This window comes from Nilaparvata lugens, chromosome 3 (genome assembly GCF_014356525.2).
Source record: "Nilaparvata lugens isolate BPH chromosome 3, ASM1435652v1, whole genome shotgun sequence".
NCBI lineage: Eukaryota > Metazoa > Arthropoda > Insecta > Hemiptera > Delphacidae > Nilaparvata > Nilaparvata lugens.
The window spans coordinates 87,682,431-87,705,382 of record NC_052506.1 but is presented as its reverse complement, the minus strand read 5'-3'; the positions used below and the strand labels follow the sequence as shown (position 1 = coordinate 87,705,382).

The window sequence follows — 22,952 nt, the reverse complement described above, 5'->3', positions numbered from 1 at the left end:
ACTCACTTCTCTTCCAACTCGCATTGAATCTTCATTATTTGCCCCCTTTATTTCACCCTCACTATTTGCATGCTTCTGTTTCTTTTCAACCGCTTCTGGAATGCACAACTTCTTGGTGACAGGGTGAAGTGGCTAACCTGCTGCCTGTTGTGTGTATATAGCTATCAAAGTTCAGTAAGATTTATAGCGCTCAGTTGGTAATAGCTATTAGCAGCTGTTGAAAGAATAGCGCAAGGGGAAAACCGTGAACTGTTCAAACTTCCGCCACTTCCTGCTTTGCTTCTGTCTAGATTTCTTGACTGAGTAATGTTCACCCAGAATTATTCTAAGCGAGTGTCAAACTAGAAGTCTTGGGAATCTGTAGTACTGGAATAAATTATTCCAGTAACCTACAATATTATAAAGAATATTCACGTAACAGTAAGAAACTTTGGGAAATTGATCTTTAGAAAATGTTATCAATTTTTCCTCTTAAGGCAGTGCAAAGGCTAAAAATAAACTTCCTACTGGTGATATTTTTCAAAGTTTTTCGATTTGTATATCATCAAGCTATCAAAATGAAAAAGTTTTCTTAGGAAAACATTTTTTTTTTTCGATCATTAATTCTTGAGATATGAGCGGCTAAAGTTTAAATTTTCGGGACAACATTTCAAATTCGGTAAAAGACAAATCCATGAGATTTAGAGGATAAATTCTTCATGGTATTGTTGATCTGATAAAACAAAAATTTTCTTAAAATATCGATTTTTGAGAAAATTATTCATATTACCGAACATGACCAACAATAACTACTCAACTAAAAGTTATTTTTGGTGAATTGAATAGCTCTCACAAAATGTATATTTCAAGAAAATTTTTATTTTACTAGATCAACAATACCATGAAGAATCTATCCTCTAAATATCATGAATTTATCTCTCACCGAATTTGAAATGTTCTGTCCCAAAAATTAAAACTTTAGGCGCTCATATCTCAAAAAGTAAAGATTGGGAAAAAATGTTTTCTTGTGAAAACTTTTTCATTTTGATAGCTTGATGATATAAAAATCGAAAAACTTTGAAAAATATCACAAGTAGAAAGTTTATTTTTAGCCTTTGCACATCCTTAAAAGTGTCTTATCAAAGTTAACAGTAGAAGTTGAATTGGTATCAAGAGAAACTGTATTGTTTATTTATTTTGATTTTTAGAGCCTGTAATTCCAAAATGTCTGTCAGTCCACTTATCATTCCTTATCTCTAAAAACCAATTCTAGCAAAATTTCAAGGAGTTATTACACTGTGATTTTAGTGAGCTATGTGTGTTTGAACTATTTCCTCTTCAGATAACTCGTGTTCTGATAAGTATAGGACAATGAAATATTGTCTTTGTAAATTCTTATCAAACGTTTGATTGCGAAAATCAAACGTTCGACTGTTCAAATTTGTAAAAAATATTTTTATTCATAATTTATCAGGTTTTCAATAATAATAGTAATAAATATTAGTGTTTTATTCAAATTTATTGTGCATAAAAATATGGTTTTCATAATAAATTTCTCTTGCTAATTGACAAAACAAGTAATAGGCCTAGTATGATTATTTGAATGGTCTTTCATTGAAGATCCGTTGAATTATCTTCTTCATTTGATAGCTTTCATTCCACAACAGCTTTCCATTTTATGATGAAAAATACAATATATTTTTCAGGTTTGTTGGAAATTTTACAACTACTTATTTCAATAATTACTAGCTTAAAGTTACTACCTGGAATATGTTCAACCCACTGATTTGATGAATCATTTTCCCAGTTTACTGATGAGATATTCCATAATTTCTTCTTTGAAAAACAATTTTGTCATTATTTGTGGAATCTAGTGTTTCTGAGAATCAACTAATAACTCCTAAATATTACTTGAGCGAAATGAAGCTAGGTAATTTTGGGGATTTCTAAACTAGATATTCTTCAGAGGTGTCAACGTTTTCTGGTTATACAAAATTATTGAATCTGATATTATGAACCATATCGGCCAAAATTTATGAACCACTACAATCATCAACCTTTGAATAAAAATAACTTATTAAAAACCTCCTCACCTATTCTATACATCTTACAAGCTACTGTTCAGTGTCCAATGTCTTGAAAAAATATCTCTCTCGGGATTTTTAACAAAATAATTTAAAGATACAGATCTTTCTATGCTTTAACATTTGACGCAGAAATATTGCTCCCATTAGAGATCACCACGTTTTGCAAATCGCAATCACCATATTCAGTGCGCACATGTATGATTGACATTTATTTATTCATATATTCCTCGTCAAGTTTACGATCAAACTACGCGAAAAACAATAATGTATTATTTATAGATGACTAGTGATGCATTCCGCTCTTGAATTGAAATATCTCATCAATAGATGTCGATTTCTAAAGAACGTTTATGGAATTAATTTTAGTTACTGGGATCAAAATAAAGTCTATATTGACGTAATCAATGTGGAATTAGTTTTAGCTACTGGGATAAAAATAAAGAGCATTTCGACTTGATATTACCATTTAATACAACCAATTCATACATTCTTTCTTCAAAAGTTTTAGCAAAGAGAAAAGATAGCAAAAGATACCAATATTATATGGTTTTAAGATACCAATAGTCAAAAGATACCAATATTTATGGTCTTAAGATACCAATAGTCAAAAGATACCAATATTATATGGTTTTAAGATACCAATAGTCAAAATATACTTATATTATATGGTTTTAAGATACCAATAGTCAAAAGATACCAATATTTATGGTTTTAAGATACCAATAGTCAAAAGATACCAATATTATATGGTTTTAAGATACCAATAGTCAAAAGATACCAATATTTATGGTTTTAAGATACCAATAGTCAAAATATACTAATATTATGTGGTTTTAAGATACCAATAGTCAAAGGTACCAATATCATATGGTTTTAAGATACCAATAGTCATAAGATACCAATATTATATGGTTTTAAGATACCAATAGTCAAAAGATACTAATATTATGTGGTTTTAGGTTACTGAATTGTACAGGAATAGAAATTAACGTGGGAGTTTTACTCCAGAAGTTATTTCTCTTCATATCTCTAGAACTCCTTTGAATCCTTTAGAACTCGTCTGACACTGTGTTACTTATATTATTTAAGAGTGCCATAAATAATTCTACATTTATGTAACTTTACAAGTCAAGTTTAACTTGACTCATGTTTGCAGGCTTGTAAAACCAATAATTCTCTCGGATGAGTGTGTACCTCATCATTCTCATGCATTCTCTCTCTCCGTCGCACTCACAGCAGGTGCGTGCGCGTTCAAGTGCGTGCGAATGCCAACTCACGAGTTCACGCCCGTCCCTATTCTTTGGGATCCAGACTTTGGAACAATTTTTTCTGTTTTCATTGGACAGAGGAACCGGTTTCAAAGCAGGCACGCATTTTGATGGTTGGCATTTTATTTGGTCATTTTTTATCTGGCTCGGTCAAAATACCGTGTAGCAGCGGTATTCGCATCATACTAGTACTAGACCCCTTCGGTTCTAGGTGATGATTCACCTTGATGGTAATGATTAAATGAATCAATGACTCAATAGTTAGCGTTTTATAACATATTATTCACGAGTCCGTAGGAGCATGAAAACGTTTTAATTCATATTTTCTAGAAGTCAGTGAAGACTTGTTCATTTCTGAATAATTGGATTTAATAAGTAAGGAGAGACAATAAGGCTAATTCTATAATACCATGGATATCCCAGTTTTGATTTATGGAAGCGAATCATGGGTCGAATCAAGTAGTAATGAGGTCAGCAGAATCCAAGCGGCTAAGATGCGCTTTATAATGAGTGTAAAGGGATGCACAAGATTGGAACTCCTCCGGAACGGGGACATAAGAGAGAAGTTTCAGGTTGAGTCACTGAATGAAAAAAATTAGAAAATTTTGAATAAGATGGAAAGAACATATTTACCGAATGCCAACCGGTAGAATCCCTCTGAAAGCTCTTCATTACAGGCCATAGGGCAGTTTTGATTTATGGAAGCGAATCATGGGTCGAATCAAGTAGTAATGAGGACAGCAGAATCCAAGCGGCTAAGATGCGCTTTATAATGAGTGTAAAGGGATGCACAAGATTGGAACTTCTCCGGAACGGGGACATAAGAGAGAAGTTTCAGGTTGAGTCACTGAATGAAAAAAATTAGAAAATTTTGAATAAGATGGAAAGAACATAATTACCGAATGCCAACCGGTAGAATCCCTCTGAAAGCTCTTCATTACAGGCCAGCGTGCTATAGAGAAGATGTTGGGGAGACCATGGAAAAGGTGGTATCATAATAAATAAGAAAATACTTATTTAGTTTTGAAAGGCGTTTTCAAAGACCGGAACAGGCAGCCATACCTATACCGTCAAAGTGAGATGATGATGATGGTAAATAGAATACTCTTGAGCTCTTGAGGGACAACCAACCTATCAGTCCACTATGAACACCATTCATCTCATAATCCTCCTTGTACTAGTAAAATATGGACTGTAATCCTTCCGCCTGTATTTTTGTAGTTGAATTGAATGTAGCCTGCAGTAGCTTTTTGCAGTGGGCTCATAGAAACCTGGTTAATTAGGTCTATCTGCATGATATAACTCCTTCCACTAGCTGTTATTCTTTAGAAGAATATGATACTTAATATCATGATATCATTCTGCTGAACCGTTAACATCGTTCCATTATTTTCATGATATTATCAACATCTTACTGTTGAATAAAGTGTAGTGATTATGATTTTATCTCGGCTTCTCCACAATCACTACACTACATTGACAACCTGGACATCAAAGTTTAATATATTTACAATTCTTTATTAACCTGACAACGGTCTCATAATCAGATTTTTCTTTGACCACCTATGTGTTTGTGTGCGTCTATATATATGTGCCATACGCTAATAATAATAATATTGTTGAATATTATATCTCTCTTTATATTATGTCTCACACTGCGGAAAGTGTATTTACATCAAAGTAGGCCTACTGTAATGGTTTTCTTCCTAATACTGGAGTACTGTACCAAAATTGAGTATTAAAGCAGGGTGGATTTTGATAACTGCAGCCTCTCACCTTGCATCAATTGTATTCAATTAACATAGTGACAAAGAATAATGAAAACGAGTCTAAATCGTTTCTTGGTTGTAGTCACCATCTGTGAGGCCGGCAACACCATGAGGCGTGGTTTATTATAGCTTTCGCTTCATCAAATTGACAGTAATGGATTGAGTCGGAGGATGTGAACTCAGTTTCCCCTCCGGGCTTATCGGCACAATCGGCTGTGAGGCAGAGATGAACTGCATCAAGACCCGCATTGTATCTTCAATTGAAGGGAGAAAACTACGTTCAAAGAGCTAACCTCAAAATTCACATCTGCTGGTCTGGTGTAAACAGTCTTCCATTATTTCTTTCTCTTGCTGTTTGTGAGCTTGCTTGGTTAACTGTAACCATCAATTTACGAATTTTCATTGTTTATCCATCTATATAATAAGCGAGAGTAGGGTTGTGTTTGTTCGTGTGTTTGTTCGTATCAATACATGTCAACTTGTATTTCTATACCTGGAATATATCGTGCCTTCTTTTGAACTTTCATTGATAAGACAGAGATCGCACCAATTTTTGTTGGAGGTGGTAGCGTCTGTTTTCAGCGCAGCGCAAGGTGTGGGCGGGCGTATTATTCTTGCGGACGAGGGCTTGCGAATGAGCAATGCAGCGCGGTGCGCTCAGTGTATCTTTATACCAGGCATTGGTAACATGGTCCTGCTCGGGTATATTAGCTCAGTTCTAGGTGGAAATATTCCCGCGATATCCAATAAAAACTTAACAATGTAACATATATCAGGTCAATAGTACGGAAAATAAGTCAAGTACTGTACCTGCATTTGAGATTGATGAATTTCAGTACTGTATAACGTTTTCTCAATGCTTTCATGCACTGGGTAGGGTGGCAGTCCTTCCACCTCTCATGCATAATTATTAAGCTGGGTTTACACCAAAGTTATTAACAAAATGTTAATAACTTAATCCTTATAGATTCTATTAGATTGAACATAACTTATCATACACATGATGGACATATGTGTTTGTCAAGTTCCGTTCAATCTAATAGAATCTATAAGGATTAAGTTATTAACATTTTGATAATAACTTTGGTGTAAACCCAGCTTAAGAGTACATTCTTGTAAACATCAATAGAATAGATGTATTTTTTGCAAGAAACGAAGTAATCGAACGTTAATCCAATACTTTCGAATAGCAGAGATGTATTTTTGTTTTTTCTCATGAGTTGTGTCCATTTTGAAATTTGATGTGTCCATTTTCAATAAAATCCATTTCATTAGAACGAGATTGATGAATTTTAGTATAACTTTTCCTCAAAGCTTTCATGCACTGGGTAGGGTGACAGTCCATCCACCTCTCATGCATAAAATTATTGTCTTTATCTCAGTATAAGAGTACATTCTTGTAAACAACATAGAATAGATATGTATTCTTTTCAAGAAACGGAATAATTAAACGTTAATTCAATTCTTTCGAATTACAGAGACGTATCTTTGTTGTTCTCATGTTTTGTAGAGATATCCATTTTATTAGAACGAGATTCATGAGTTTTCCTCAAAGCTTTCATGCACTGGGTAGGGTGACAGCCATCCCACCTCTCATAATTATTGTATCTGTCTCAGTACAAGAGCATATTCTTGTACACAACATAAAATTGAAGTATTTTTTTGCAATAAAGCAAGTGATCGAAATTTGAGACTTTCGGATTGCAGAGACCTGTTCTAGATGTTTCCATGTGTTGTTTAGTCATGTGTGTGTTATGAATTCTACAAGGAAAGCATTTTCAAGGTAAATTCACATTAGTGGAAGATTAGATCACATTATACTGTAGCTCTATTCTACATGAAAAAAAAATGTTATCGTTACATTTTGTGTTGCTGTGGAATGCCAAAAATTCAATAATTTTGATGACCTCCAATTTTTGTGGTTCGTTGCTAATCAGTGCCTGAACTATCAATACGGTACTATTAATTGCTAATCAGTGTCTGAACTATCAATACGGTACTATTATTCAATGAAATATTATATTATTTTGATTCAATACTATATTGATTCAATGAAATTACCGTATTTCTAACAGATCTGAAAATACATGAGGACTGGAAATTTTGTGAATTGAAGAACTACAAGATTTAACTTATTTCGGACTATGTGTTATCTAAATTTGGGAGAGGAATAGCACAAGGTTACCTCACTTTTCGTCTCCCTATCATTTTGATTATGTACTTATTGTATAAACGAATAAAGATCAATTTCCCTTCATGGGATAGCTTTCTTGCTGTTTAGTGCGATCAATTTCCCCCTATTCATTTTCTAAGGGATAGCGTTCTTGCAGTTGTGCAAAATCTTGCAGTTTTTCAGATGTGCAAAATCCAACTGCGTAAAATCGTTGTAGGGTGAAGACATGGGCAGACAAGTTGAGGCCCTTGTAGGGTTGTCAGCCGCGAGAGCAATGCACTGATCGCGAACAGAGCCTTGGCCAACACGGTTTGCTTTCTTTCATTGCAACAACAAGTACCCAAAGGTAGTACCTCCACCACCACCACTGCAAACTGCATTGCACTGCCGTTCTGATTGGAGGAGGAGAGCACATTGCGCTGGTCAGTGACATCACTCCGGTACACTCTGTTCCGCTGCTAATTGGCGCAGCTCGCTGTGTGCCAATTTTGTCCTTCTTATCGTTCACTCTTTTGCACACGTTCCCCCTGCCTCTCACCTCCACTTTTTCTCTCTCTTAATGTTTACTTTCAGATATGGACTTATTGGAACCGTGCTCTTCATTGTTATGACCGTATTCAGAACGACCGCTCAGATGAATTAATTCAATTACGCCATTCACATAATAGTAAACAGGAAATACACTGATCACCTGCTGTATTTATTTTTCAAGTGTAGCAGTGCAGTATTCCTTACAATTAATTGAGTCTGATTTCGTAAAGTAAAGTTCAACAATTTTGAGTTTTAACTTCAACAAGGGTGATACAATTAATTGAGCCTGATTTCTCAAAGTAAAGTTTAACAGTTTTGAGTTTTAACTTCAAATGACGTTGAACCTTGAACTTTAACTTCAAATTACGTTGATTTTTTGAAATCAAAAAATGAATCTTTTCAAGTGTTAACGTGCGTAAGCCTAATGTAATGGTATTTAGATCCTCAGTCACAAAGTATTTGAGAGGGTAAGGATTTCATTACAGTATTTATTAGTATGAGACTTTGATTGCCAGTGTTCTATTCTCTCTCTTCCAATTTGATGAAAATTGATTTGGTTCGAGAAATTTGTGATCCTCAGTTCCAGAACCTGTTGTGGAAAAGTCATGGACGTATTTCACTCCATCCTTACTAGTTGAAGACTATCACCCGATTGCACAGAAGTCTGTTAACTTTTAATCACGATCAAATGTCACGAAAACCAATCATAGAAGTCTTCGTCTCAGAAAAACCTTCTCTGAAGCCAGTTACACACACACACACACACACATACATTGATTGTTTGGATGTTCAATTTATTGCCGTTCTTATGAATTCTATCAGATTGAACAAAACTTGACAAACATCATCTGTTTAATCTAATAGAATTTATAAGGACGGTAAAAAATCGTTCGTCCAAAAATCTATGTGTGTGTAACTAGCCTGATTGGTTTTAGTGGCGTTTAATCATGATTAAGATTTAACAGGCTTTTTGCAACCGGCCCTATGAATCTGTTTCTTAACAAATTTATGTGCTTATTAGGACTATCCAACTTTAATACTGTATAAAACCTGTAAAATCATATGACTTTCAACTAAGCCTACACGTAAGCAACTTCCCAAGCGTAGAATTGAAACAGCTCAGAATAAAGTCTGTCTAAAAATTGTTTGGAAGAGGAATATTTTTAAATCTTCTAAACTCATAAGAGATTTCAATTCTGATCATCGAAATCGAGATAGGGATCAATGTGAACGACCTTGACGTCGTGGAATGTGTCGCATTGATCTTCGAACTAGCCCGATTCTTTGTTTCTCGACTGGAGTGGATGAAAGGGTGGCGAGGAAGGAAACTTTTATTTTGTCGAATTGTGCAGATTTCCAGTGTCCTTGACGAGATCTTTGACCCTTGGCGGACGACGAGGAATCGGAAAGACGGGTCGGTCGGGCCCAGTGTGATGTGTATTCTGCATTCCTGGGGAGGCCAGTTGACCGCACTCCCCACTTGTCGTCGGTCTGTACACTCCGCGGACAAAGGAGGCTCGCAAACAGGACTGGCTGCTCGAAGAACCGGAATATGTGCAGTGCAACTGCAACCGGGACCCATTACGTCACTCGCGGCTGTACACTCTTCGCCAATCGCAACTGACCTCTCCTTGTTTGTGTGTGTTTCCTCTACTCACCGATCCCACTCTTCTCAATCGAACTTCCTCTCACCCCTACTTCACCTTCCACTACTTGAATCAGCTGATACATTTATTGTCGAAACGCGATTGGTCGGTTATAAACAACTCAATGCAAATAAAGTTGTGTATTCTATACCATACAGGGATTCAAACTCCTCTTGGATTGTTGTTTTTTTTCAAATCACGTTACACGGTTGCATTGCCACTGTCCAATGCCACTATTTCCAAATATTGTACAGTCGAACCTCTGTATAACGAAGTCGATTATCCCGAGAAAAAAATCGCTGCAAAGAGGTATTCGTTATTGAGAGGTTCTGTCAAGAAACTGCCTCGATCCTAAGGATCTTATAATATCGTATCACGGCGGTTAATAAATGAATATGGTATATAGAACATATCATCGCGAACGTGGGTAGGGTACCTATTAGGCTAATATCAATATGGAAATTCCGAAATTCATTCTGTTTGAAAAAAAAAACATATTTTTTGAATATGTGTAGAATGTAATAAGAAAGTAAACTCACCAATTTATTTTCAGAAAGCTTGATTTGTACTATTAGTCGAGTTTAATCAAAGTACATACTCTGTAGCAATATTTTTCAACTTTTAACACTACTATTAGATGGAACGCAAAATACAGTTATTTTGTCAATAACTTCACTATAAATAAGTTACTATAATAACTCAACTTTCCTATTTTTTAATGTTTTATATTTGAAAAAGTGTGTAATTTTCGGTTGAATTTTGCATTTGAATAAAAAATCATGTTCGATAAACGATAACATCTATTCAAACAGACATGTCTGGTACACTATTTTCCAGTTTTAATCCTTGCCTGATAATTATGAAAGCCTCTAGAACTTCTTGATCTGACGGATTCTTCTCCTCAGGCTCGTCACAGCCATCATCATCATGGTCAGTTCAAAGAATTGAAATGTGTGACAAAAGCATGAATGGGAAAGTCCAGTCGTTCACCTGACTGGTCTACAATAATGACAAGTTCTTGGAATTCAATTTCCAGTAACTTGCATTCAATTTCCGACATGTCTTTCACCCTCTATTGACTGTCAACCACCCTATCTTCTTCCTACCTGAATTGCCATTATTTTTAGTCTATTGACCTTTCTGCTGAAACTGAACAATTCCTTGAAAATAACCGTCTGCTTCCTATACACACTACACTTTGTATGTTGAAGTCAAGAAAAAGCTTTGTTGTTGAGAGGTCCGAAATTCGTTAAATAGAGGTAAATAAGCAGCCAAAATTCAAAAATGTCATGGGACCAGGTAAAAATTTGTTGTGTAGAGGATTTCGTTAAGTGGAGGTTCGTTATAGAGAGGTTCTACTGTATTACCATAGAGAAAAGATAGCATAGGATATCTTCCTATGGTATCGGGCGTTTATGTTCCAATTTTTACTGTCAACTCAAGCTGATAGTCCTATACTTTGTTCAAATTAACTTCCGACTTGGGATGGACTTGTGCAGCAGAGAAGGCATACAGCGGCAGGGATACAACGGCGGCTATGTTGCAGTTCTGAACCGGCTAGCTTTCTCTAATTTCCAGTGAGTATTCAAGCGCTCATGTTAAACTTAGGAAGTTTCCTCTCTGCAATAGACTCGACTGAATCTATACGACAATTGACAACTACGCTTCCACCTATGACTCAATCCAGTAATAATAGACAGTAAACGACAGTATTTGGCTTAAGTTAACAAGAAATCGGTTTGAAATTTGGAACATAAACGACCTATACCGTGGGATATCTTCTTATGCTATCTTTTCTCTATGGTAATACTCATACGTTCTGTTTGTGCTAAGTATATAATACATAACAATTTATAGTTCGAGTAGTAGGGTACCTATCTCTTGATATTGGAATAATTATGATTTGTTATTATATTCACAAATAAATAAATACTGACACACTAACTCTCTTATATTGGTAAATAGTATTGGATTTTCTTTGCCGAGATAGATGCCCATTTGTGTGTGGGATGATGAGTTGATGAGACATTAGTGAACCTTGAATTTACTTTGTTGAGAGTGATGCCCACTCTTCTTCGTGGGTAATGTGAAAGATGATGAGAGATGAGTGGGCCTTCAGCTGAATATAATCTCCGAACTACCGGGAAACAATTTTTGAACTCATCAATGATATTATTTAATGGAGTTGACTCTTCAAGTAATTTCTGAACCATCGGGAAGCGATTTTTGACTCATGAATGATGTTGAGCAGAGTCACCACCCTCTACGTAGATGGTGTAGAGGGTGGTGGCCCTCTATGTAGAGGGTGGTGGCAGAGTCAACTCTTCAAGAGTGTGGTCGCCCGTCCAACGGGAGTATCAGGCCTCTTAGCTTATCTGAGCGACAGGTTATCAGTACGACCATGGAGCCAATACAGTACTAGAAAAAAGGTTATAGGTGTATTATCACATAATCAATTGAAGTTCAAGCGTGTTGGAAATGCCCGATTTGGTAATCAGATTCAAGTACACTTCAATAATTATTGTAAGTGTCTTGATTTGTTACGTAAATTTGACGTCGAGGAAAACGTATCGTTATTTTCAGGTGAAGTGCAGTGCGTTATCAACGCTACGTCACAAATGACTCAGTTTCGCATTTACGTATTCATGTTCGTAGTTCACTTGAAAAAATTACTTGGCATTATTCATAATATTATCCAGTTGCTGACTGATCTAGCTTCTAGCAGTAGTGTCGTTTCGACAACCAGTCCTAGTGCAACTACAGTAGGTTACTCCTTCTAATCTTGACCTCGGTGTTCTAGAAATACTTTCAACGTTTTTTCTATCAGAAATTCTTCAAGTGTCTTAAGGTGAATTCTGGAATATAGTGTGAGATGACGTATTGCTGGAATATGGACGGTGAGAATTAATTCTGACCTATTTTATTTTTCATAATATGAATTCCTATTTCAAAAACTCCGCATCAAGAGTTGAACAAAATTTATTCATTTCTCATTAGTATTATACAAATGCAAAAATATTTTATTTAATGAGGCTGTTAGTCTCTTATCTGGTCAATATTGGTTATGAATTCCTATCGGGGTGGTGTCGGGTATTTATTATCTAATAAGAAGAATTCAATAGTATTGTAGTCTATCATCGTAAACCAATTTGAAAGATAGTTTTGAGTGTTGGGCGAGCTAGAACTTCAAACAGAAATAGATATAAATTCTATCAAATTGTATAGTTAGTTACAATACTATTATTAGAGTCTTGTGATTCTCCTATAGTGAGGTCCACGTTATAATGACAGTATTTGATCAACTTTGGTTTTGCTATCCTTGTCTATCATTCGACATAGCCGGTGGTACTATCCTTTTCTAGGTCCACACCGATGCCAATTATGTTTTTGACAGTGTAGAAATATAATTAATCAAAGCAGAGAATCGGCATCGCTATTCTTCTATCTTTATCCACTGCCATTATAACGTGGACCTCACTGTAGTATCTTAGGCTCACTCAAGATAAAAGTATATACGGTACTGTCAAGTATAAATTTTGCACCGGAAAAACTTCACGGATCAATTACTTTGTTGTTGTAAATTTCCAATCAAATCCCTTTGTTCAAAATTTTTTCACTATTCTTCCCAAACTGACTGTTTGGGTATTATGATTTTGAATTGATTTCGACCACTAGTCGGTAAATAGAAATGTTATAGGCATTATTTGTTTTCTTATCTACTCTATCAATATTATTGACAGGGCCGATTCAAGGATCTGGTGCCCCTAGGCTTGGCCCAAAATTTTTCCGCCTCGACCCTAGTTAGAGCTACTTTCCTAAAGCATGTACCTAGAAAGGCCATAGAAGGCCTATTGTGTTGATTGCTTGAACACCATATATATCATAATAATCTCTTTTCTGTATAGGGCTACTTTTTATAGTAATAGAAAGAAAAATAAAAATCTCAGTACCCTTTATGAATTATTTAATCACATGTTTCACATGATTAAATAATTCATAAAGGGTACTGAGATTTTTATTTTTTTTCTATTTCTATATCATAATAATATCTTACCACAATATCTTATCACCATGTCCCGCAATAATAATTATTGTAACTTTTCTAAAGAATATACAGGTTAGTTTACTTTGAGAATTTTAGAGAAAAATAACACCAGTGAAGAAAGGGAGAACTAACTGAAGACACGAAAAATGAGTAGCTATGCAGTGTAATCCACGACCCAAATTCAACAAGCAATCCCATTGGGCAATGCCTTGCATATGACATTCTCTAGCTGCCTGCTTCCTATTGGTGGGAGTCAGTGAGCTGTGAAGGTGAAATGGCGACTATAATCAACCCATTGACCAATCAGACAGCTCTTTGCCTTTGAAGGCGTGGACTACGAATTCAGCCACTCCTACATTTATTCCAACGATTAGAATACAATAAAAGGTCAATTTATTAATTCCAAGAACGACTTAATTAGAAAAGTTGATTTGTATCACAGCTGGGTTAAGAACCCAAACCTGTATCTTATAGCTTGGCGACTTTTGGAGGAGGGATAAATACTTTAACATTCGACTACAATGTTAAGCATTCAGTTTCAGTTTCAAATAAGCACACAAATTTATCTTAGCCTTTCTAAAGCATTTTCTAAGATTTTTTTAAAGTAGATTTGTGAAGGTTAAATGAATTTAACCTATGGTTAGTTTCTGCATAATTTCTGCTTAATCTCAATTATAAAATAATTCCAAAATAAATTCTCTCGAAAAGACTCACTGATATATCATAATAATCTCAATCATCTCTCCATGTGTGAAAAAATATTTTCCTTTTTTAATCTAAACAGACAATTCTTTTGCAGATTTTTGCAATCTTGAGAGCTGCATATTTCAAGTTTAAATACTTCGGTCCTATGGGAGCTTACTCTCCAGGCTTACTGGGAAATCCAGCCCTTGTTATTGATCTTCTTGATGATTATGACTAACCTATTAAGCTCTACAACTTGGGAAGTTTTTGCTATTCTAATACGGTATTTGAAGGCCTTGGATCTTCAACAAAAAAATCTTAATTCATGCGGTAATTAGGTGTGTCATTCCTGATATAAAATAAATTGAAATAGATAAGTAGAGTATGACGTGAACTTCTCGCGGAAATTCCGATTTGAATAATTCCATCGGCAATTCTGCATAATCATCATTCAAAGCCTTTCACCGTAGAAATGTTGTTACACATAATTCTTAGTATCCAAGTCCACATTCATACAAAAACCCAGTCAATGAATAAAGATGTAATCATAGTCATGTATTATAATATAATATTTTCCTCCATTTGCGTAACCTGTATGTATTTTATGATTTTTGTGCTTCTTTTTGAAATTTTATATTGTATGTCCATAAAATAAGACAAATAAGATTTTGTTCTTAAAACACGAATATCGAGTTGTGTACTGCACTCTTTATTTGCTGTGTGTTTTACAGGTGTGATGCTATTCACATCACCCTTTAAAGGCCTTCGTCTTCTACGAAATGAGCCGTGAATAGTCGAATCAATCTCCTTCATGGGGTATTGCTTCATGGAGTGGTAAGGCCTCTGATCTCCGATAGCTTACATTCACTTGGTTTACGTTCGTGTAAAAGCAGTGAATCGTAAATGTCAAAATAATTATTTTGCTACCCTATAGCAAATTAACAAGAGTCTCTCATTACTTGAACCTATAGATGGCTAGTCAAAGTGTATGCTTTTTATGATAACATGCTGTATGTATGATGCATTCATGCATGACATCCTTGAATAATTTATTTTTCTTCAGTTATTGTAAAAACTCAATCAAAACTGGCTATAATAAAGCACGCTTTGAATGCTTGAATGTTAATAATGTAAAATCTTTATTTTAAGCAGCTTCATTGACAATAGATTATTCCTCAACTCACATCTCAATACCATGTTAATCAATTCGCATGCCTGCATAATAAGGATGTTCTTAATCATTATAACATTTATTTTTGGAGCTGAAGTGCATGAAATCCCATGTAGCTATAAGCTCCAATGTGTCAATCAAAGAATCACGGATTTTGGGAATTTTTTTTATTCGATACATTCCACTCATGTCATTATTAGTTGATTTTCTTTCAACTATGCTTTAATGTCAAGAGGTTTGAAGGGAAACACGGTAATTTTGTTCATATAGCCTCTCTATTTGAATTACTCGTTCAAAAATTCATTCATACTTTGTTCTTCAAATCTAGTTACCCAGAGCAAGTGGTCCATTAGGCCCACCTTCTATTAGTTTTGAAAGCCCTTGTTTTATTTATTTTCTCGTCTCTGAATCGTTTTAGTTTACCACTCCCCCGAAAACCACTTGATTCATTCATCACATAAATACCGTACTTGTACTGTGTACTTCTTACTTCAAGTACTATATTGAAAGAATAGGAAGTAGACTCTCTACAATCTTCTTACTACTCCAGTGTTTTTTGGCATTAAGCAGATACAGATAAGACAAAAGCGTTCATTTTTTCTCTCTGAATAAATACGTGTATTATTAATTTGTTCTTGAAGATATTTTCGTACTGTATAAACGTTTACTATCGACTATTCACCCCACAATTCACAATTCCAATCATGAATTTGATAGATTGGAATGTTACTTTACTATTAATGCCACAAAAATTCATCGATCTCTAGCTTCCCGTTTTCAGATATTTTAATTGTAAAGATTTTCTGTAAACAATATTCAACACAGTGCAGTACATTTGAGTCAATTAAATGTGAGACTTAAGGCTAAAACTAAGATTTTATTTCTAAATTAAGATTTAGTTCCTTCAAACAATACATTTGAGTGAATTAAAATTGAGGCTTCGTGCTAAAAAATAAGATTTGAGGCAGTAGAAAAAAATCATCACCAGAATATGCAATTCTTCTTTTGAAAGCTTTTTCAATGACAATGATGCATTTTAGTTGATCGTCCTTTTAACTACAACCAGATGGATGGTATTTAAAAGGCTGCTGATGACCTAGACGAGGGTCTAGGCAAGCCGGTGCCTTTGGCCGATAAGCCAAGCATGCAATAAAAAGGGTAGTCTGAGTAGGAATGCCTCGTGGATGAGACGACTCCAACAAACTCCCAACTCCTACTCCTGGGAGGACGCATCGCCCTCTCGCACACGCATGCAAATAGCCGTCAAGGTCTCCGGCTGACGTACGCATGCGCGCGCGCACACGCCGCATGTCGTAACCTTTGCCTAGTTCAGTTTGCTGCCGCTGGGGGAGTGGAGCAGCACTTTACCACTTCTTGTAATTCTTCTTCCCTTTCTGATGATGATGATCATGATGACGACTCTTCGTTACAGCTGAGCGGAAAGTGACTGCTGCTCACCCTCCCCCCCATTCTATCCTTTTCCTAGTTTTCACTGCTATCTTGTTCTATCCTTCATCCGGCAGGTAGCGGGCCACAGCCTTCAAAACATTGTTCTATGGCTCGCCTTCTACCTGCCCTTCCCTCCACTTTGTAGGTGGCTCTTTCTATCTATATCCAATGCACCGGATGATGCGTGAAGCATCACCGTTCAGTCGAATACGTTCAGTTTCCTATAAGCTCAGCCGTTTTCGTTGGAACATACTTCAGAGATTTGAATTATTCTCATGAGATGATGTCATTCACATAAGTTCTTTTTAAATTTCTAGAATGAGTAATTTGTGGTTACATCCAATGTGCCTAGAATACATTGTATTCTAGATACCTTGGTTACATCTACTTTTCAAAATTTGGCTTATATAGCTTATTTGGAAATAGTTCATTAAATAAAAAAAATGACTTTGGTATTCTTCAAATCTAGATTGAGGAATTTAAAAATCATGCAAAACCATCATATCAGAAACAGAATTACTCAGCGGTACATCAAAGATGGTTCAATGAATGTTATCAGAGAGAAAATTCATGAGAGAAATACAGAGAGAAAATACTTGTATTATAATCTTACTGGTGGTATTTACAGTGAAGTCGTTAATAGAAATATGAATGCTTAGGCTGCAAGCACACAATCATTCATGAACTTTGTTTTGTCATATAGAGACTTTGTCTTTATATAATTATGTAAAACATTTTTGACATGTCACATACTGCTGAGCAATGTAGTGTTTATTGTGATTCAATAAATTCTATTCTAATCTACGATAAAGATAATAACTAATTTGTAGTACCTGCAAATTAGCTAATATTGGTGCAAATCAATATTGAAACATTCAGGTGATCAAACATTGTTCCTCTGAAATATCATACTCAATTTGATGAAACTATATTATCTAGTAGTAACCTTTTATGTATTTCTATTTATGCGTACAAGCGTGCAATAAATTTAATATTAATGGGCACGTATGACCTATATACTAGTAATGTTTTGTTAGTAAAGTAGTAATGTTTTTCCATTTATCTCAGTTATTAATGTTTTTACAATAACTCAGGTAGTAATCACATTACAAATTTGAAACCATGACTGAGAATCTATTAGGTACTTTAGTTGTACAGTTTTTGCTATCACTGTGATACTCAGATCTCTGTACCTTTTACGGTTCTCATTTATATTCAAAAATACACTATTCCCTATGTACCCATTAGTATCTGGGTGCTAGTAGCTAAGTACAATGGAAGAGAGTGGCAAAGGACAGATTTAGATGGAAGGCTGCCAACCAATCAAACGATTGAGCTGAAAGAAGAAGTACCCATTCACTGTTGTGGATTTTTTTCTGATATGAAAAATATAAATATTACTGTAAAGGTAGGCGCACACAAATCGTCATCGGACAGACGGCACGCATCGGACGATTAGATTTGATGCATTGTTTTCAATTGGAGTGCGCATACCTTTCCGCATTGGATACGATGCGTGCCGTCCGTCCGATGACGATCTGTGTGCGCCTACCTTAAGTAGTATAGAATACTCGTGCATCGTTGAATACCCACCCAATCACAAAATCACAAAGTAGTGAGCATGTGTAGTTGTACTTTGTATGAAGGTGCCAGCAACATGTCATTAATTTGTTGTTGGTTGACGGCTCATAATCGACAAGATTCAATGCACCAGGAATATAGTATGAACCTGACCAGATGCGACTCTCCCCCTCCCTCTTCACCCGATCGCGTGACCGGACCCTTGGCATGACGACACTCGGATCGAGAAAAACTTGGTCTGAAATGGAGCCGAAATAGTTTCCGAAGTCCATGTGTTCGATTCTGATTGCTGAAGCAGTGCAGTCAGTGGTCTGTAGCCTATTCTGCTGCTATCGAGTCTCTCACGCACTGGGACTGTGAGCTGTGAGCAAGCAGATACTCGGCCAATTACCGTCGGAAGTCGGGCTCTAATCATCGTCTTCGTTCTGGGAGAAGATGCGGGGAACTCACCTCCCTCCCCATTCCACTGCCAGCATTCCAGTCCCGTTTATTGGTCTTGTACTTTTCGAGATCCGGTGTTCAGGTTTTACCCAATGCATTGCTTGATTTGTCGCCTCAAATATCAGCGACGATTAAAACTATCTCGGAAATGTGCCTGATTCTTTATTATAACTACATCAATATTTAGTTTCAATATTTTCTTCATTCATTTAGTAGGCTATCAAAAACATGTTATGTTCTTCTCCACATTCGGTTACATCTACGGGAATAAGTAGGTCGCAGTATGTATTTACGGATTTGTTGTCTGTTGAAAAAGTTGGAATATGTTGCCTAACTCTAGTTTTCTTGGTTTCAACTCTAATGCATAACTGAAACTACAATATACATTTCTTTGTTAGGATCTCTTCATCTACTTGAAGCGTTCACTGTAATATCCTATTACAATCATGTGTTTCTTTGCCCCTTCTTTAATCTTTCTATTACAATTGCTTCAGAGGAGTAGCACATAGGTAGTGAGCTACAAAACAACTAAACCTTCACAATTTATAGCAGAGGCTTGGCTTAAAAATGAGTTGACACTATGAACGCTCTATTCTATATCACATCTTGAAACTTGTCAAATCCAATAATTACTTTCAAAAAGAGGTTGATGGATGATGTAAGGAAAATTAAATGGAAACTTTATTTTATTTATTTATTCAATCATTCAGTATTATCCAACTTACTTCAGAAAAGTACCAAAGGCTAACTTACGCCCAAAACGGTTCCAATTCTAATTTATACAACAGTCCAAATGTAGCTAGAGGTTATATGTCACTTCAAAATTCTTCAATTTACAATGCAGCTTGAAGATGTGCTGTTGGCTAACTCCTAACTGTATTTTAGCATTTACCCGTCTAACCGCTTGTCATTGGTGAGTGTTGGTCAGTAGAACCATACCCCAAATGGTCCTTTTATCTAGTGATATCACAGAAAATATACATTGTAATCATTGACAAACTCAGTGATCTCATCTTCTTGAATGGAATTACTTTAGAAATAGTACTACGTGACTTGTGTAAGATCATAATCAGTGGGCATACTTTGTTAGCGTTATTTATGAATATTGGTAACTTACTTAAATGGTCAACTACTACTGTTTCCCTACAATGAAAAACTACTAGGTACTACTTTAGAAACTACATGTTGAAGCATTATGTTGAATGTAGGATGATTAGTACGTGCTGAAACACTGAAAGCTAATTTTCTGTTTGACACAGTCAGTTGAACATCTCAATTTCCCTGTAGTTCGGTGTCTATTTGCGGCATCTGGAAACGCCCCTCTTCGATATAAATAGATTTGCAGCCAAATTAAGTGCACTTGGTAACGAGCGATGAGAGATGCAATTTGCATAGAATTCAAGCATGAAACTACTGTGCAATAACCTTTCTTCACCACAATAATCTTCAGTGCATTAGCAAGTGCACATGAATGGATTTCTTGAATGTAATTTGAAAATCTTATTCATCACTCATTATCATTTTTTCAATCTCCAGTCCAAAGTTTGTTCCATCCCAAGGATAGTATATAGGATATTATTTATTACCCTTGGTTCTACCATGCCAAATGATCCCAATTAGTCAAATGTTTATATTTAAACATTCTCTTCACAAATATGTTCTTTGTCTTTTAAATATATTTACATTTATTTATTCATATGCAAATACAATTCAGGTAAAAACAACAGGCATTTGCCCAAAACTGCTTCACACCTACAGTAATTCAGTTTGCTAATGAGAACTAAATCGCTGTTACTACTTGATATTATTATTATTATTTTACCTCATCAATAGCTAAATTTTAGATTCATATTTGCGTTTATTGTATTCTACGGTCGTTTTTCGCATTATTATCTTCATCGTTGTTTTTTAATCATACATCTTTGAACTTTTCTTGTTTCATGATTTACAGACTTGATAGTCGCTTACATGTATTTATTGCAACATTAGCGACACTCAAACAAAATGAATCACTTTGTGTAAATTAAGTCGCTTCTGTTAAGTTTGTGTTATCTTGATGTTTTGTTTTTTTTAGTTTTGTAAACATAGTATTTTATGCCTATTCAATTGGAATGTTTGAATTATAATTGCCCGAAAATCGGTTAAACTCCATATTCACTGTGATGCACCAATGCTCTGTAGTTCCCTTCTCATTCAGTTTTCAGTTGTATATAAGGACCAAACCATACGAAACGTTTTTCAGGCGTCTTCAGCAGGGCAGGAAGCGTTCTCATTGGCTGATTGGGTTCGCGTTCGCAAAGCAGCTGATAATCAGCCAATCTGAGACCTTCCTGCCCTGCCGACGCGTCTCAAAACGTCTGAAGAAACGCTTCATATGGCTTAGCCCTTATAGTATTATTCTGAGTAATCATGCTTCAGATTCTTGTTTCATTTATCATGAAACGCCTGAAGAAACGCTTCATATTGCTTGGCCCTTACAGTATTATTTTCAGTAATCATGCTACAGATTCTTGTTTCATTTATCATGAAGGAAGCAAAACCTATGTGTTTTCATTATTTGATCAGCTCGTTTCTATTTTGTTATAATTCAAGTTTTATGTTTCATGTAGAAGCAAAAGCCTGCTCTGTAAATTCGTTTCTCGCTATATGTGTTCAGCTTCCAAAACTATGTACATTATCCAAGTTTGTAGTGAACGTTTGCTTCTAATTTGAGTTTTATGTTTCATGTAGAAACAGAAGCCTGCTTTGTATATTCGCTTCTCGCTATCTCTGTTCAGCTTCCAAAACTATGTACATTATCCAAGTTTGTAATGAACGTTTGCTTCTAATTTGAGTTTTATGTTTCATGTAGAAACCAAAGCCTGCTATGTCTTTTCTTTTTTCGCTATCTGTGTTCAGCTTACATTATCCAAGTATGTTTTACTAATTATTTTCAATGGTGTGTTGCAGTGGGGTTGCGGTTCTAAGTTGCACAGACTGTTCGGGAAGCAGTAGCAGCAGTAGCAGTAGCGGCACTAGTGACATCACAGACCCAGGATCGCCGTTTAGCAGCGCGTCGAGTCACAGCTCCAACTCTGAGAGTGATCCGGAGAACACAGTGCTCAGCAAGATGCCTCCCTGGCTGACGGGTCTGACGGGCCTCGAGGGTTCGTCGGCGCTCAAACGGTTCCAGTTGCTCGATCAGTGTGCGTCGGCCGCCAAACGCAAGCTGACGCTGGACGCTGATGATGAGGGATATGCAGGCGAGAACGGATCTTCGCACGCCACCAAGACTCTCCTAGTGTTCCTTTCTGGATCGGCTGCCGCTGCTTCCGCTAAACAGGTGATCATCCTCTACAATTTTTGACTCAGCATAATTTTTTAGTCTATGTGCCGGTTGCACAAAAGCCGGTTGATCAGAAAAGAACCAATCAGAGAAGTTTTTTTTCGAAAAGAAGGCTTCTTTCAGGCAATCAGAGAAGCCTTATTTTCGAAAAAACTTCTCTGATTGGTACTCGCGAAATTAATCACGATTAAAAGTCAACCGGTGATTGTACAACCGGGCCTATGTGTAGTATTAAGTTTACTAACTTTACATAGCCAGGTGCTGTTTCTAATTCATTCATAAAATATCGCTCTGGATGCGGTCCAGTCGTAGTGCAACATTAGTACAGTTTTGTTAAAGTACCCTTTTTTCAACATTATTATAGTTCTCACTACATGTTTTGACAGGTGACCGGAATTTTGGGACCAGGAGTTTTAGGACCAACTAGGAAAAAGAAGAATTTTGGAATCTCTATCTGCGAGGTGATTAGCAAATAATAGTCGACCCTTTCGACAGGATCACACGCTTCTGTCACTGAATGAAAACCATTCATAGATTCATTTCCAGAAATAGTTCTGTGAACTGAGTAGATAAACTATCTACAGTATTTTTATTACAGATATTATCAGAAGGACTATTTTCCAACATGTTATTAGTTCTAAGTTACTTTATCTAATGAAAACTAAAAATTCATATTTTCCTGATCAAGTAGCGGAAATAATAATTCATCTTTGAAATCTGAATGAATAAATATATTGAATAAATATTTATAAAGAGTTGAATAGGCCAGCAACTGACTCGTTAATTTATTCTATGTGTTCAAC

General features: G+C 35.8%; 1 protein-coding gene across 6 annotated transcripts in view; it reads left to right on the top strand.

The window, feature by feature from the left end:
• The window catches only part of LOC111055220 (zinc finger protein jing homolog), a 124,744-nt gene that overhangs the window by 80,426 nt on the left and 21,366 nt on the right, over positions 1–22,952 (top strand). For 3 of the 6 annotated variants that reach the window (XM_039424948.1, XM_039424947.1, XM_039424946.1), the window contains exon 2: positions 21,774–22,146. In XM_039424948.1, coding sequence (XP_039280882.1) covers positions 21,774–22,146 — 373 coding nt within the window. Of the gene's footprint in view, positions 1–14,913; positions 15,017–21,773; positions 22,147–22,535; positions 22,611–22,952 lie in introns of all 6 variants that reach the window. The other 3 variants (XM_039424945.1, XM_039424944.1, XM_039424949.1) reach the window with 2 other exon arrangements.